This window comes from Carya illinoinensis, chromosome 14 (genome assembly GCF_018687715.1).
Source record: "Carya illinoinensis cultivar Pawnee chromosome 14, C.illinoinensisPawnee_v1, whole genome shotgun sequence".
In the NCBI taxonomy this organism is placed as follows: domain Eukaryota; kingdom Viridiplantae; phylum Streptophyta; class Magnoliopsida; order Fagales; family Juglandaceae; genus Carya; species Carya illinoinensis.
The window spans coordinates 6,677,255-6,693,033 of record NC_056765.1 but is presented as its reverse complement, the minus strand read 5'-3'; the positions used below and the strand labels follow the sequence as shown (position 1 = coordinate 6,693,033).

At 36.0% G+C, this 15,779-nt stretch overlaps 1 protein-coding gene across 3 annotated transcripts in view; it reads left to right on the top strand.

The window, feature by feature from the left end:
* The window catches only part of LOC122293334 (scopoletin glucosyltransferase-like), a 30,658-nt gene extending 20,791 nt beyond the window's left edge, over positions 1-9,867 (top strand). Inside the window, exons 2-4 of one of the 3 annotated variants that reach the window (XR_006237241.1) lie at positions 3,989-4,543; positions 8,017-8,598; positions 9,461-9,867. Coding sequence is in view for 2 of the 3 variants with exons in the window: in XM_043101882.1 (XP_042957816.1) it covers positions 3,989-4,543; positions 8,017-8,541 (1,080 nt within the window). In the remaining variant the exon portion in view is untranslated. Of the gene's footprint in view, positions 1-3,988; positions 4,544-8,016; positions 8,697-9,460 lie in introns of those variants that run through there. The other 2 variants (XM_043101883.1, XM_043101882.1) reach the window with 2 other exon arrangements.
* The last annotated feature ends 5,912 nt before the right edge of the window (positions 9,868-15,779 follow it).

Below are 15,779 nucleotides of genomic sequence, written 5' to 3'. Positions count from 1 at the left end.
TGTGGTGGCGAGGTGGGGGCTGGGCAGTGGCTGACGGTGGCGGATCGGGCCTTGAAGTGGAGCATGAGCCTTGAGAGAGTGGGGGAGAGTGAGGGTTGTGTGTAGCTCGGTTGGGCAAGAAAATGGTTGGGGAAGGTCGTGGTGGTGAGAGGAACATGATAGTGGTGGTGAGATGCCGTGGGTAGCCATGCATGGTGGTGCAACTGAACGTGTGTGGTTGTGGAGACCCATCAGAGAAATTGAGAGGTAGAGGGAAAGGAGAACATAGGGAGGAAGCCCATGATGTGGTGAAGCCGTTAGTGGTGCTCGGTGGCCATTTTGGCCGTGTATGGTGGTGCTAGGAGGAGGAATAGGCTTTAAGACCCATTTGGTTGGAGGGAGAAAGGGAGAGACAGAGCTACCCATGTAACTCACCACCAGTGGGGTTGAGCTCGCCGGTGGTGGAGGTGAGGCATGGCGGCTGGAGGTGGCACCGACTGGAGGAAGAGTACAGTGGAGAAGAGAAGAGTGAGGAAGCACGTATCGGACTTGACGTGCACGCTGGGGAGAAGAAAGGAGAGACAAGGAAAAGAGAGGAAAAGAGAAAAAGTGAGGGAGAAAGGCTAGGGGCTTGGGTATTTAATCCAAGTCATTTATTTCAAGATCCTCAAAACGATTTAACGGTGAGTTTAAATACTGATTTAAAAATACGTAAGTGTTTTATTTAAACTAAAAGTTAAAATTAAACACTGAGAGGAATTGAGATAGAATATTATTTCATAAACTAAAGTTTATAAAATAATATTTTTTCATCATTATTTAAAATGATGAAGTATCGTTAATTACTCAAAAAGAATAAAATCATTTAAATTAATTTAGAGTTTTCAACGTTAAGTTAAATCTCTTAATATTTTAAAATGACTTAAAATATTTAATTTAAATAATTATCCACAATTATAATATTTTTAGAACTCATCAAAATATTATAATTGTGTTACTTTAAAAACAAACTTATCTAATAATATTGGAAATATCACATATAATATTTCCAGAATACTTAAAATATATTTCCAGAATATTTAAAATATCCGTAATTTTTAAAATATCTATCTTACTTTAAAATCCGATTGATAACTTTCAAAACACGCCATCGGGGTTCGGCACATAAAACGAGACTCATACTTAAAGAATGAAGAATGGGCGGATTATCACATAGGGTCATGCCCACTGTATATGATGAAGTGATGAAACTACATAATTAAGTTACTTAAGTGAATGAATTGTTTAACTAAAAATGATTTAAGTACTCAATTATGTAGTAGATTATGATACTTGAGTCAATTGATAAATTCTAATATTTTTTTGTGCTTAAAAAGATTTATAATTCAATTGTTTTATGTCAAAATAAATATTTCAAGTTTACTCTTCTCATACCATGTTTATACGCTGCAGGCCAATTATTTTTAAAAAGACATATATGAGCTGCTGATATCACTTTTGAGTATAGTTACAAATAAGTGCCAAAGCAGTGAAATGTCTGGGACGTAGCATGCCTAGGCAGAGCACATACAACCATGATTGCTTAAGGACTTGGCGCATTTAGTGACAACAAGAGCTGGAATACGTGCTACGGGTGTTGCTGCTGGAATGAAAAGGACCACAACGCAGCAGAACAGGAGCCATGACTGGAGCACACCGAAGGGACCTGCAGAGGAAATCAACGCAGATGGAGGGGCATCTTTCAATTTATTTTCTTTCTTTTTTTTTTCGTTTTCGTCCTTTAGTGCTAGGGTAGCTTACTTTTTCTTTGAGAGAGGCGGCTTATTTTATTTTTCCTTTTTCGTTTTCAGAGGCAACAGGGTAGTGAGTTTTTATTTATTATTTCTTTTTCGTTTTAGAGGAGAGAGACGGCTGGAGGTCTTTCGGTTCTAGACCTAGGAGAGTAGTCCTTAGCTTTTTTTTTTTCTTGCTTTTTCGTTCAGGAGGATAGGCGGCTGGTTTTGGCTTTTCCTTCTTTCATTTTTCTTACTTTTCGTTTAGGAGGTAGGAGCAACAGAGTTTTTAGGTTTCTTTCTTTTCTTTTTCGTGTAGACAGAGGCGGCTGTTTTTGGTTTTATACACTCTGTTTTCGTTGGAGTCTTGGGGCAGCAGGGGAGTTTTTATCTTTTTCCTCTCTTTTCGTTTAGACGCAGGGCAGCTAGTTTTGGATTTGATTCACCTGGTTTTCATTCGGGTAGCTGGAGGCAGAAGCAGTTATTGTTTTTGTTCTTTTCATTTTGCTCTTTCGTTTAAGACCTTAATCTGCAGAGTTTTAATTTCTTTTTTTTCATTTCTTTCCAGTATTGATTCGGCAGCTGTGTTTTTCAGATTGTTATTTTCTTCTTCTTATTATCATTCGACTTGTTTTATTTACTATTTTGTATTTTATTTTTAATTCAGCAACTCGTAATGTTAGGATCTATTATTTGTGGATATTTTGCTAATTTAGAAATGATAGGCTAGATTTTAAACTTGGGATTCAATGAGTAACCTATGACTGATTTGGGGTGGTTTTTCTTCAATGTTATGTGATTTCAATGATTAACTTGGTAGATGATATTTCAGTTTGCATCTAGAAAGGATCGAAGTTCTTTGTTCTTGATTTAGATTAGTTGTAGACGTAAAGGCACAATTAATACTTGAACAAGTAACAAGACTTTGATAGTTTTCTTTCACTTCTTTACAATTGTTATATAAGCTGTTAAGTAGTTTTATTAGGTCAAGAATTGTTATTCATTGCTATATTATCCGACCATGACTTCTAGGAATAGGATCATGGTTGAGAGAATGTGAAAAGAGAAGTAAATCCATCTCCAAATCAGTGGGTGAAAATTGTATCCCAAGTGTTTGTTTTATTGTTTCTTACAAGTTTAATTCATTTGCTACACACTTTCTCTAAGCCTTTTAGTTTTGGTAATTTTAGAAACATAGATTCATATTTATTTTCATCTCTTGTACTCGATACCTCTTTTACATAAAAAAAATGCCACAAATACTTTGATAACCCTTTGTCCCTGTGGAATACGATCCTGGACTTATCCTTGATACAACTTGACACTTCTACACTTGGAAGCACATTCGAGAACGAGTCAAGTTTTTGGCGCCGTTGCCGGGGACAACTGGCGTTTATCAGAGCATTCATCTACTGCTGAGAGGACATTTGTGGAGCTGTGAACCTCTTCACAGCCTGGGTGACATCTAATTTTTTTCCTTTTTTTGCTTATTTTACTTTTTGCTTTATTTTTTTTTGTTTTTGTTTGTATGACTGGTTGGACTAGGGACCAAACCTCTCGATTATTTAGGACAGAATCACTATCATCTTTTAACTCTGCATCTCTTTCTCTTGAATTATCTTCTGACACTCATAGCACCATGGCTGAAAATGAGAATCATGATAGGGAAATGGTGAATCAAAACAGGACACTTAGAGATTATTTGCAACCTGTCAGAACTGGCACACCCTCATGCATAATTCAACCTTTGAATGCAAACAATTTTAATTTCAAACCTGGAATTATTCCATTAATTCCACATTTTCATGGCATGGATTCTGAGAACCCTTATTTGCATATCAAAGAATTTGAAGAGGTTTGTTCTATATTCATGGACCGGACTTGCACTGAGGAGGTTATAAGGCTTAAGTTGTTCCCATTTTCTTTAAAAGATAAAGCTAAAACATGGTTGAATTCATTGAGACCTAGAACCATAGGTACATGGCAAGAGATGCAAGCAGGATTTTTGAAAAAATTCTTCCCAATACATAGGATAAATGCTTTGAAAAGACAGATCATGAATTATTCTCAAAAGGATTCTGAAACTTTTTATCAATGTTGGGAAAGGTTTAAAGATCTATTAGATTCATGCCCACACCATGGTTATGAACATTGGCGTGTGATTAGTTTTTTTTATGAAAGTTTGACACCTAAAGTTTTTTTTTCATGATCATCCTCATTGCATTGTTGCTGACATGGTCTTTCCATGGACAATTGATGCTGCCGCTAAATTTGGTATCCCAGTGCTTGTTTTTAATGTAACCAGTGTTTTTTTCGCGTCCGCAGTGGTGAGCATCGGACAGTACAAGCCTGAAATGGAAGTTTCATCTGATTCTGAACCATTCGTCATCCCTAACTTTCCTGGAGAGATAAAGTTGACAAGGATGAAACTGCCAAACTTCACTGGTAACAAATACGTTAAAGCATTCTTTTCCGACCTCATGAAAGAAGTTGGAGAATACGAGGTGAGGAGCTATGGGGTTATTTTGAACAGCTTCTACGAGCTCGAGCCAGCTTATGCAAATCATTACACAAGGGTTTGCGGAAGAAAGGCATGGTATATAGGCCCAGTTTCACCCTGCAACAAGGATGCTGAAGACAAAGGTCAAAGGGGAAAAGAATCCTCCATTGATAAACATGAATGCATGAATTGGCTTAACACAAAGCATATTAATTCAGTTGTTTATATATGTTTCGGAAGCTTGTCTAACTTCCGTGATTCTCAGCTAATGGAGATTGCAATGGGTCTTGATGTTGGGAATGGACCGAACAAACAAAGGCTAAGTTGAAGCAAATAACAGCGGAAGCAACAAAAGAAATGACGATCACACAAAGAACACCAAGATTTAAGTGGTTCAGCTCAATATGAGCCTACGTCCACTGTCGGGGTCGGTTTCAAACAATTTCACTATGAACAAAAGATGGAGTACAAGAGTATTGATCACACAAAATCCTTGATCCTAAAGCTCCAATACACCCAATGGACTCTTAGGATTGTATACAAAAGGATTATCAAAACTCTCTCAAACTGGCTGCTGAAGGGCTCTTCAAAATGAAGAGAAAATGATGTATTTATAGCACAAGGCGCTAATCAGAACATTCGCTCGAGCGGACGTCGAGCGGAGTGTCGAGCGCACGTTAGGGTTGCATTCTCGCTCGAGCGGACAGTCGAGCGGAGGTCGAGCGAAACTCTCTGGAAGATTTCGCTCGAGCGGACTGTCGAGCGGAGGTCGAGCGGAACTCTCTGGATGAGTTCGCTCGAGCGGAGGTCGAGCGGAACTGTAGCAAACCCCAAAAAACACATTTTCAGCAGGGAATCAAGCCAAACTCAACAAATCTCCACCTTGGCTTGAATTCCGTCAAGCCTAAACAAAAAACCATCAACCAAGAAATCGATTCCCACCAACAAAACACCAAAGGGAATCATAAAACCCCGAACACAACGTCTATCCTTGAAGAACTCAATTTCCACCCAAAAGTCTTCAACACCATAGACAATCTTGACCAAATCACAAGCTCGGTCCTAATGAAGAATCAACATCTTCACACAAAAAGCAACGCACCACTGAACAGACTGCTTACTTGAACAACAGCTTCTGAATACACACGAAGACTAACAACAAATATTCTCTGCCAAAGTAAGAACACCCCAAAGTCTGCACGAGCATATCCCAAAGGTGACTAAACTGTCTCCTCTATCTACCAGATGAAACTGTAGACTTGCTCTCACTGTACGCCAATGCCAAAATCAAAATCATACTTAATCAATAGCATGATCTAGAGTACCACCTGCACTCTGCTGTGAAGCTCTCCCAGCAACTCCACCTTCTTGCTATAACCATGCTCTCCTTTCCTGTGGAAACAACAACTGAAAAACAAGTTGTAAAGAAGAGAAGGTTCACCCAATAGCAAGTTGTGTTGACCGCTTCACCCAAATCTGTAGACAAGCCTGGCAAATCCAAAAGCATACTACGGGCTCTCACACTAGAGTCCGTCTCATTCCATTCAGCTACTCCATTTTTGTGGAGTGGACCCAACTGTATGGTATGAACAACGCTCTACCTTCTTGTCTGTAGATCACTACCCTTCACAAATGCTTGAACACATCAAACACATCACAAAACAAAGATGAACAAATCCAGACTCTTCTTCAAATGGTCATCAACAAATATGAGTACAAACAGGGCACCACATCACACTAGATGTACCCCCAAAGAATCACAAAGACATAAACTCCAGAAAACCTGATTCAGCACTGCTTTACAAGAATACAATGCAAACAAACAAATCAAGTTTTTCTGTCTTCTGATTACACAAAGCAAAAAATTGCCTACCCATAAATGACCATACTCATTCATCCATATGGCACAATCACATGCGCCATAAATGAGTAACACCTGAATCTGGAACATCTGAAGGTGCTCCACCAATCACTGTACTGCCCTGAAGAAAATAAAGACCACCTGTCTTCTTCCCTGTCATTACCACCGAAGAGCCCTTGTAGACTCGAATGACTCCACCTCCAGCTAAATACTGGTAACCAAAGGAGTCAAGAATGCCCAAAGATATAAGATTTTTCTTCAAAGATGGAATATGCCGAACGTTAGACAAAGTTCTAACGATTCCATCATACATCTTAATCTCAACTGAACCAATCCCAACAATATCACAAGCCATATCATTTCCAACCAAAACGGAGTTACCGTTGATTGATTCATAGGTAGTGAACCAATCCATCCTGGAACACATATGGAATGTACAAGCTGAATCCATGACCCACTTGTTACAAAAGTGACCACTAGCGCCACTGACTGCTAGGACAATATCAGAGTTGTTAGATTGTTCAATGCTAACAACATTGGAGGAACTTTTACTTTCCTCCTTCAATCTGGGACACTCATTCCTGTAATGACCAAATCTATGACAGTAGTGACATTTAACATTTTTCTTGTTAAATTTAGAGCTACCACTGGAACTACTCCCACCATAATCCGAACCTCTTCCATTAGATCTACCACCAGAGGAATATTCACAAACAAACCATTGGCTTGATTGTTCGTGCCTTGTACACACAATTTTGTTCTCAACTCCTTAGAATTCAAAGCAGATTTTACATCTACCAAGGAGATGGTATCTCTACCATACAACATTGAGCTCACAAAACTTTCAAATGATACCGGCAACGAACACAACAAAATTAATGCTTGATCCTCATCATCAAGCTTAATATCAATATTCCTTAGATCCATAATAATTTTATTAAATTCATCTAGATGATCGGAAATAGGAGTACCTTCCCTCATCTTGAGAGTGTATAGCCGCTGCTTCAAATACAAACGGTTGGTGAGCGACTTTTTCATATACAAGCTCTCAAGCTTGGACCAAAGACCGAAAGCGGTCTCCTCATCAGCAACCTCCCTCAAAACTCCATCTGATAGTGACAACAAAATGGCACTATGTGCCTTCTCATCTTCTTCTCTTGACGATGCAGGAGAATCCTCGGATACCTTCCCCTCCAAAGCCTTCGACAAGCCTTGTTGTCGTAACAACGCCTTCATCTTGATGCGCCACAAGCTAAAGCTGTTTTGACCGTCGAATTTCTCCATTTCAAACTTTGCCATAGCCATTCCTCAAGATTCAAAGAGCTTAACGCTCTGATACCAGTTTGTTGGGAATGGACCGAACAAACAAAGGCTAAGTTGAAGCAAATAACAGCGGAAGCAACAAAAGAAATGACGATCACACAAAGAACACCAAGATTTAAGTGGTTCAGCTCAATATGAGCCTGCGTCCACTGTCGGGGTCGGTTTCAAACAATTTCACTATGAACAAAAGATGGAGTACAAGAGTATTGATCACACAAAATCCTTGATCCTAAAGCTCCAATACACCCAATGGACTCTTAGGATTGTATACAAAAGGATCATCAAAACTCTCTCAAACTGGCTGCTGAAGGGCTCTTCAAAATGAAGAGAAAATGATGTATTTATAGCACAAGGCGCTAATCAGAACATTCGCTCGAGCGGACGTCGAGCGGAGTGTCGAGCGCACGTTAGGGTTGCATTCTCGCTCGAGCGGACAGTCGAGCGGAGGTCAAGCGAAACTCTCTGGAAGATTTCGCTCGAGCGGACTATCGAGCGGAGGTCGAGCGGAACTGTAGCGGAACTGTAGCAAACCCCAAAAAACACATTTTCAGCAGGGAATCAAGCCAAACTCAACACTTGAGGCTTCTGGGCAGCAATTCATCTGGGTTGTGAGGAAAGACAAAAATGAAAAAGAAGATGAAGATTGGTTACCCATGGGATTTGAGAAGAGAATGGAAGGTAAGGGACTGATTATAAGAGGTTGGGCACCCCAAGCTTTAATTTTGGATCATGAAGCAGTGGGAGGATTTGTGACACATTGTGGGTGGAACTCGGCATTAGAAGGAGTGACTGCCGGGCTGCCTATGGTGACATGGCCATTGTTTGCTGAGCAATTTTTCAACGAGAAGTTACTGACCGAGGTATTGAAGATTGGGGTTCCTGTTGGTGCTCAGCAATGTGTTGAATTTAGTGGGAATGATAATCCTATAAAGAAGGAAGCAATAGAGAAGGCAGTGAGGCAAATCATGGAAGGTGAAGAAGCAAAGGAAAGGAGAAGCAGAGCCAAAGAACTTGGGGAGATGGCAAGGAGAGCCATTGAAGAAGGTGGATCATCTTATTACCATTTGAATGCTTTAATTGAAGAGTTAAAGGCCCTCCACAGTTAAGTCTGTTGGAATGAATGGATATGGATTTTTTCACTGTTCTAGTCGCCCATTCGATGGGTAAGATTTGTTGAAATATCTTAATTATCTTCCTAGTTTGGATTAGGTACTTTTATTAAATTTTAAGAGCCTGATTTTTAGATTTTGTTCTGTAACTATTGCTCATCTTTATAAGATATTTCTCTACTATAATTGAGTGCTTATTCATAAAATAAAATCAGTTATCTTTCTTCAATAATCGACTTAACGATATTTCAAAGTACTTTGATCAAGACTATGATCATTATAAGGTTTGACTGTATGATATTCTTAATCCATTCTCCAAAGGATGCAATGATGTTGCATTTTTTAGCTTAATTTTCTGCTCTATTTAACGAACCAAGAATAGAATGCTTAATCCAAACCTACGTGCCTCTGTAAATGGATTGGACTTCAATTAAGGCACCTTCAATTCCAGCCTCCAATAAATCATGAATTTGGTTAAAAAAGAAAACGAAAATAAGTTTCTTCTTTCTTTTATCCTTTCATCCATAACATTTATCTATCATCAAGAAATTACTGAATTTTATAAGTTATTGCATGATTCAAAAAATAGTAATATTATATATAATCGTTCAGAATATAATTATCGTATAAATATTTTTAAAAAAATAAAATTTATAATTAAAAAGTTAATTTTTTTTTATATCAATTTTATATTAATTTATTTTTTTAAAAGATATTACACGATATTTGTATAATTATAATTATAAATATTATTTTTTAAAAAAAAAACAAAAAGTCGACATCACCTAGAAACCTCTGGACCCTTATCACTTGCATGATTGCATCTCTGAAGGTCACGTCCATGTCCTACCTTATCTTCTCGTCCATGTCAGACTTGATCTATTATTTTGGATCCATTGCTGATATTTTACTACAGGGGAATTTTGTTTGCGGTTGGAAGACGAATCGAGTCGGTGGTAGTCCCACTGGCGCTGTTACGGCGGTTCAAGCTCTCAGAGTACTTCACTGATCAACAAGAATATGACGCGTGCCAAAAGAGAACCCTAAAAGTCCTCTAGGCTGGTCTCCTCTTGCATCCCCGCTTGTCACTGGATAATTGGTCATATTCTACTGCACGGCGACTGCGGCAAATTATTCAAGATGCCTTCGATAGACCCATTGAAACTGGGAAGAACAATGGATCTATTCAAGTACTTCGTAATGCTGTTATGGCTCTTCCCCCCTTCATTTCTCTGCCAATAATGCATATACATTTTCTTCTATTCGAATCATTAACTAAAAAGACTACAAAATATAATAAAAAAAATTAAATTTATAGGCTTACATGATTTTGCATAATAGTTATTCTACATACAATCTCTAAATCAATCTCAATTTAGAGACTGTCCTTACAAGTCCATCTAATTATATTTAAAAAAATTTTAAAATTATAATAATATTCTTTTTAAAATGATTTTTTTTTTTATCCTCATTTATCAATAACATATACAGTCCCTCACTCATAACTTAAAAAAAAATTTATCTTTATATAATACGTTAAATCTAATTTATAATAAAAATAATTTTACAATCAATTTATCACATTAAATTAAATCATTTTATAAATTTATTTTACTATATTTATTTGTGTTAAAAAGTATTTCTATGTCAAATGTTTTCAATCCTTCTATGTATATACAATGCATTCTAGCTTACCTTTTTTACATTTGTAAAACTTTTGCTCCTTTAACTCTTCTCAGACTACTTTCTTTTTACCCATATTATTTGAATTCTCCATATTATTTGAATTCTATGTGGTACGAAATAATCTTTTTTAGTAAAGCTTTTGATACTTTGGCGGGCTTTTTTTTTTTTTTTTTTTTTTTTTATGGGTATTTTAAGGTATGTGACTATCAACCAGAGTCATGATAAGCATCTCTTTTACTAGGAACCCATCAGAGGAGTCCGGTGGTTCTTTGGCTTAACTGTTGGAACAACAAGGGGCTGCAAAAACAAAATATAGTAAGAGAAAGTTTGTTTCAAAATGCGTTACAAATGTCGTTTTTCTTAAGATAATATTCGCCCCCACCAATTATAGTATGCACATGGGTTACAAACAAATTTATCTCAAAGATACAATGAAATCCAGAACAATTCTATTTATCTAACTGCGCTATGTACATATGAAATTAGACTATAAATACTCTCAGATTTTACTATTCAACCAAGAGATTAGAAATCTGTTCTATGCAGAATGAACAAATCCTAATGACAAGTTTTGAAAAAATGAAGATTTTTTAAAGAGAGAATTTTAAAATTTTGAGATTTTGTAATTCTATTTTCTATATTAAATTTGTAGGCCAATAAATCTATTTATAGAGGAAGGATGTGAATGAAAAGTTCATTCTTCTATCTGATCCGAAGAGGTATATTAATTATGCTTGTGACACAATTGTTGCACCTAGTCCAACGGTCATGTTGCCTACTTCCATCAGGTTTGCCCAAGTTCGAGTCCCAAGTAGTATTTGCAAAGCGCCTATTCACATGAGCCACGCATAGGATTTTCCAATATAAACCTTAAAAAGGTTCCTTAATCGATTGATCAAATCAAGTGTTCTATATCACCAAGCCAAGTATCTAATTTGACTTGCAATGCAGACCTAAAAATATTATAACCATAAGCTAATTGCAGCTTATAAACTTTCCTTATTCTCTCTTTTTAAAATAATTCGTAACTTCTAAAAATAAATTCCAACATATTATTAATAATAAATATATAAATATAATATATATTATTTTGAAAATATTGCCAACGTTAATGGCGGACCAGGATTCGTTTACAAAAGCGGGATCATTTTTTTAAAAAAACTGTAAACGTATTTATGTTCCTTTTTAGTTTGTCTTGTCTGAAATAACCCAACTTGTTTGGTCATTTGAGAAAATTAGATCAGAGTCCTGTGTGTTTAAGTTTTCGGAGTATTTTTTTGTTTGAATATTAGCAATCTTTAAGGGGCATGAAGAGAAATTCATGCCAAAGAGTAACGTTTTTCTTGACTTACTGAAAGGTAAAGTTTGCGTCTTACTATGTTTTGTTTGATTCTAGTATGGTCTGCAGAGTATTACCCAGTTCATATGAGTTATATTTCCATTCTTGCTCATACATGACTTTTTGATGTCCTTGATCTTCAAGATTTTATTATGTAGATAACTTAAAACTCTTTTATGCTTGAACTCGTTTGTTGTCGCCAAAATTCATCGGTGGAGATAGAGTTATATGATATTTAAAACCTTGGATTCAACAAACTTATTAACAATTCTGTTCCAACTCTGAGGCTTTGGGAGCTGAAGTTGCAATATGATTTGGGAATTAGAGGCATATAATTTAGTGTGAATTAGAAAGGGAAAAGAAATTAGGTGCATTAAAATTTGTCACATCGTAGAGATAGAACCATGAATATGTCAAACCTCGTCTAGACATGACATGCCACCAGCATATTGTGCAACCCGATTTCAAATTAAACCTCTTTCTTTTGGCCTAATTCTTGTGTTAGTTAATTCTCTCCATTGTGCTCCAACTTCAACAAAACAGGTTTAGGGTGCCCGAAATACAGACTTTGGTTGTTTTAAGAATTTTGGTAAGTTAAGGTGTTCTGACCTCATAATTGAAAAGTCAATGTATTAAAAAAGTTGAATTGTTTATTATATTTTGTGTGAGAGTTTGAAAATTTTTTAATGATTATATGAGATGAGATAATTTGATTTTGTAGATGTAAGAGTCTGGCAAAAACTAGGTGACTAAGATGATAGATTTCATCTAATTTTTGGTTTTGTAATTTGGATAAATGTCAAATACCTTGACTTTATCTATAATTACTTTGAGTCTATCTCAAAGATGTTTGTAAATATTTGAGATAAGTCAAAAATATTGAAGTCGAGTTTTAAGGGTTATGGTCTTATCCAGAGAAGAGCTTGAATGTGAAACTGCGATTGCTGAGAAGATTCAATACCAGATGTCATCATTCCATCAGTAGAGTCCATCGTGACGGAGTTACTCTGTCAGTAAAATCCTATTGCAATTCAAACTACTTTCAAATAAGATATTTATAAGATCCTAGCGTGCAGTTAGGATCAATAGAGTTTTGACCTTGGAGATCTTGGAGAGTCTTTCCAAGTGCATATGTATGAGAAAACTTCTTGAGAATTTTCTAGTTATTTTTCTCTCATCAAGTGTGTTCGTGATCTATGTTGGAAATTGAGTGATCGTGATTCATCCATAAGAGTTCCAGAAGAAAAGCTAATGTTTGAAAATCGTCAGAGGTTCTGGTTGTTACTGCAGTAAAGGCAAATGGGTCGTTTGTCGTATCAAGTAAAAGATCCAATTGATAAATGTTTTGTAATTGAGACTTATTTGTAACTTGATTTTTAAATAATAAAATTAGTTTTTTTGGGTTTGACTGCTACATATAGTTTTACCTTTAAAGAGTTTTTAAAAAGATTTCCATTTGTTACCAAGATTGGTATTATATAATTTATTTACTTAATGTTATTGATTTGCTATTAAATAATTGCATGCTTGACGACTAACCAATTTGTTGAGTAAATTGGTAGATCTTTACGTTACTATATAAGAATGCGTGGGTAATTTCAATAAATGTGGACTTCAAACTTCTTGATTATACGATACTAAACTTCTTAGTATAATATGGATCATACTATTAGAATTGATGGTTCTAATTGATCATTATAATTGTTATTTTTTTTATATTTTTAATATTTTTAACATTTATAAAAAAATAAATATATAAATTCAATAATGGTAATAATAAATCTCTCTTGAATGTTAATAATATAATAATGTATTTATGTATGTTTGTATTATTACCATTATTGAATTTACCGTAACTTAACTATTAAATAAATAAATAAATAATTAGGTACAAATTATAGCTTCAAAATCATTTCATTTCTCCGATCATAATTAAGAAGAAATCTGCCTTGAAAAAAAAAATAATAATAATACAGAAGAAACCTAGTACGTACATGCTAACTCATCTTGATGATGCCCTTCCAACAAATAGAAGAAACCTAGTACGGACATGCCACATGCCAACTCATCTTGATGATACCCTTCCAACTTTATCCATGAGTGAGAGAAGTAGTGGATTTAGAACGTACATACAGTTCAAACGTCATGCATGACATATAAGAAGATGGAGTCTTTTAAAGTGTTTGTGTGGTAGACGACTGAGAGGGACGGTGCTAGGAAATTGGGGAGGGGGGGGAGGTTTTTGCTTTGACGGGACCTTGTGGGGACTGAGAGGGATGCTAGTCATAGGGTAATGCTACAGTTACAGCTGTAGTTTCCTACTTTCTCTTATCGCTTGAGGTGGCATACCACGTGTCATGCCACGTGCATTTTTAACTTCTATTTTTTTTATTTGTTAAGAGTCTCCCGTCCAACATCCCCCGCTTATTATCTCTTCATATTCTTAGAAGTAAAAAAATCTCCAAACCCACGATATAAGCCTACCTTCATTTCCTCCAGCTCCTCGATAACCGCATCCAGTCCACGCGGCAAGAGATCCATTTCTGACGCCGACTTCCAGCTCTCATTTGTCCGACCTCTAATCCGAGAGGTACATTTCTCATTTTTATCCTCAAGTTTTGATGATATAAATTGATCATGATGAAATCGGTGGTTTTGAAACATCTTTTTAGTTTTGATATTGTCTTTTGTTTGTTTTTTTTTTTGTACGCGGCATTTCTTGACCTCAATGAATGAGCAGCGGTTCTGAGATTATAGAAAAAACAAAGCAAAATCGAGAGAATGCTATATCACCACTCAGGAGCGGCAAAGGTGTGTAAATATAAATAATATTGTTAAAAAAATATGGTTTTTTTTGTTTCAAGAAAAGCAACTAGCTTTTCAGTTGGTCGAATCATTTCCCTAGTCTTATTTAACTTCATAGCGTTTCAGATGCTCTTACAGTAATTCATTTCTTTAGGTAGTAAGATTGAATATGTTTGCAACTGTAAGGACTTGAAAAAGTAAATAATTTTCTAATGCCAGTGTTTTCCGGTACACAAGAGTAGGTTCAAACTCATGCAAGTGGTTGCTGACTTTGGAAAATCTTGTAAAACAAAAGCAAATCCCCATACCATTATAACTTAAATTATTCTATATTTTTTTAGAGCGCATTTAGTTGAAGTTTGCTTTTTTGTTTTTGTATGTTTTGATAGACCAGATTTTTAAGTCCAACTATGAAGGACTACGAAGGAATGGAGCTGTATAGAAGAGAGGAGAGTTCAAAAGGGGAACCCCTGACTTCTTTGAATCTTGAATAAAAATGAAATATTAATGTCTTCTATAAGAGGGATGGTTATTAATTACCAGAGCAACAACATCCCTAGTGGCTGTGGCCAATATATCAACTCTATAATCCACTTTTTTTGTTTTGTGGTAAATTTTTCTGTGATGTTTGTTTGTTTAGCTTGAATATTCTGTTCCTATTTCTTAGTCAGTCTTTTTGCGGTTGCATTTTCTATTCATCTGCTTGCTTGAATGAGACTTATATTTATGCAGACTATTTTGGCATTGGACGGACTGCTCCTCCCTCACAGGTAATTCAAATTACATTATGGAATGTCCATGATCTTTATTTCTTTGGAATGGAATACCATGAATTTTGCTTGACAGAGAAGTTCACAGTTGCTGCAGTGCAAGAAAAGTACATGAAAGATCTGTTTCTGGTTCGGTTGATTCATAAGCTCTGTTTGTGGTTAGCTTTCCACTTCCACGTGTTTGTGCTTTTGCTAAAGGATCAACATCAGCATGTTTATGATTCTGTCATTGTTCTATTTGAGAGGCTTAATTGTTTTACCGCAGGTGTTGCAAAGCTTATTAGCAACTGTTTTTATATCTTATGTGTGGAAGATCTGGAGAAGGATCAAAGTGGCAGAGAAGGATCAAAGCACATTGCAGTATTTTACTATATTTATATTAGTGTGTAAGATCTTTAAAAGGATCATGCTAATCATTGTAGTTTTTCATAGTAGCCATCCCCAGGGTTGATTATTGTATTTGGTTACTCTCAATTATTTTTGACAATGAGATGAGGATTAGAGACACATAATGGAAGTTAATTTCTGTACATGTATCTTTATTTTCCTGAGCTGATGCTTATATCTTGATGGAAGCAAATACTGTTGGTATGAGTATAGTTTACAAGATGTGGTTTTGCTAAGGTAGTCTGCGT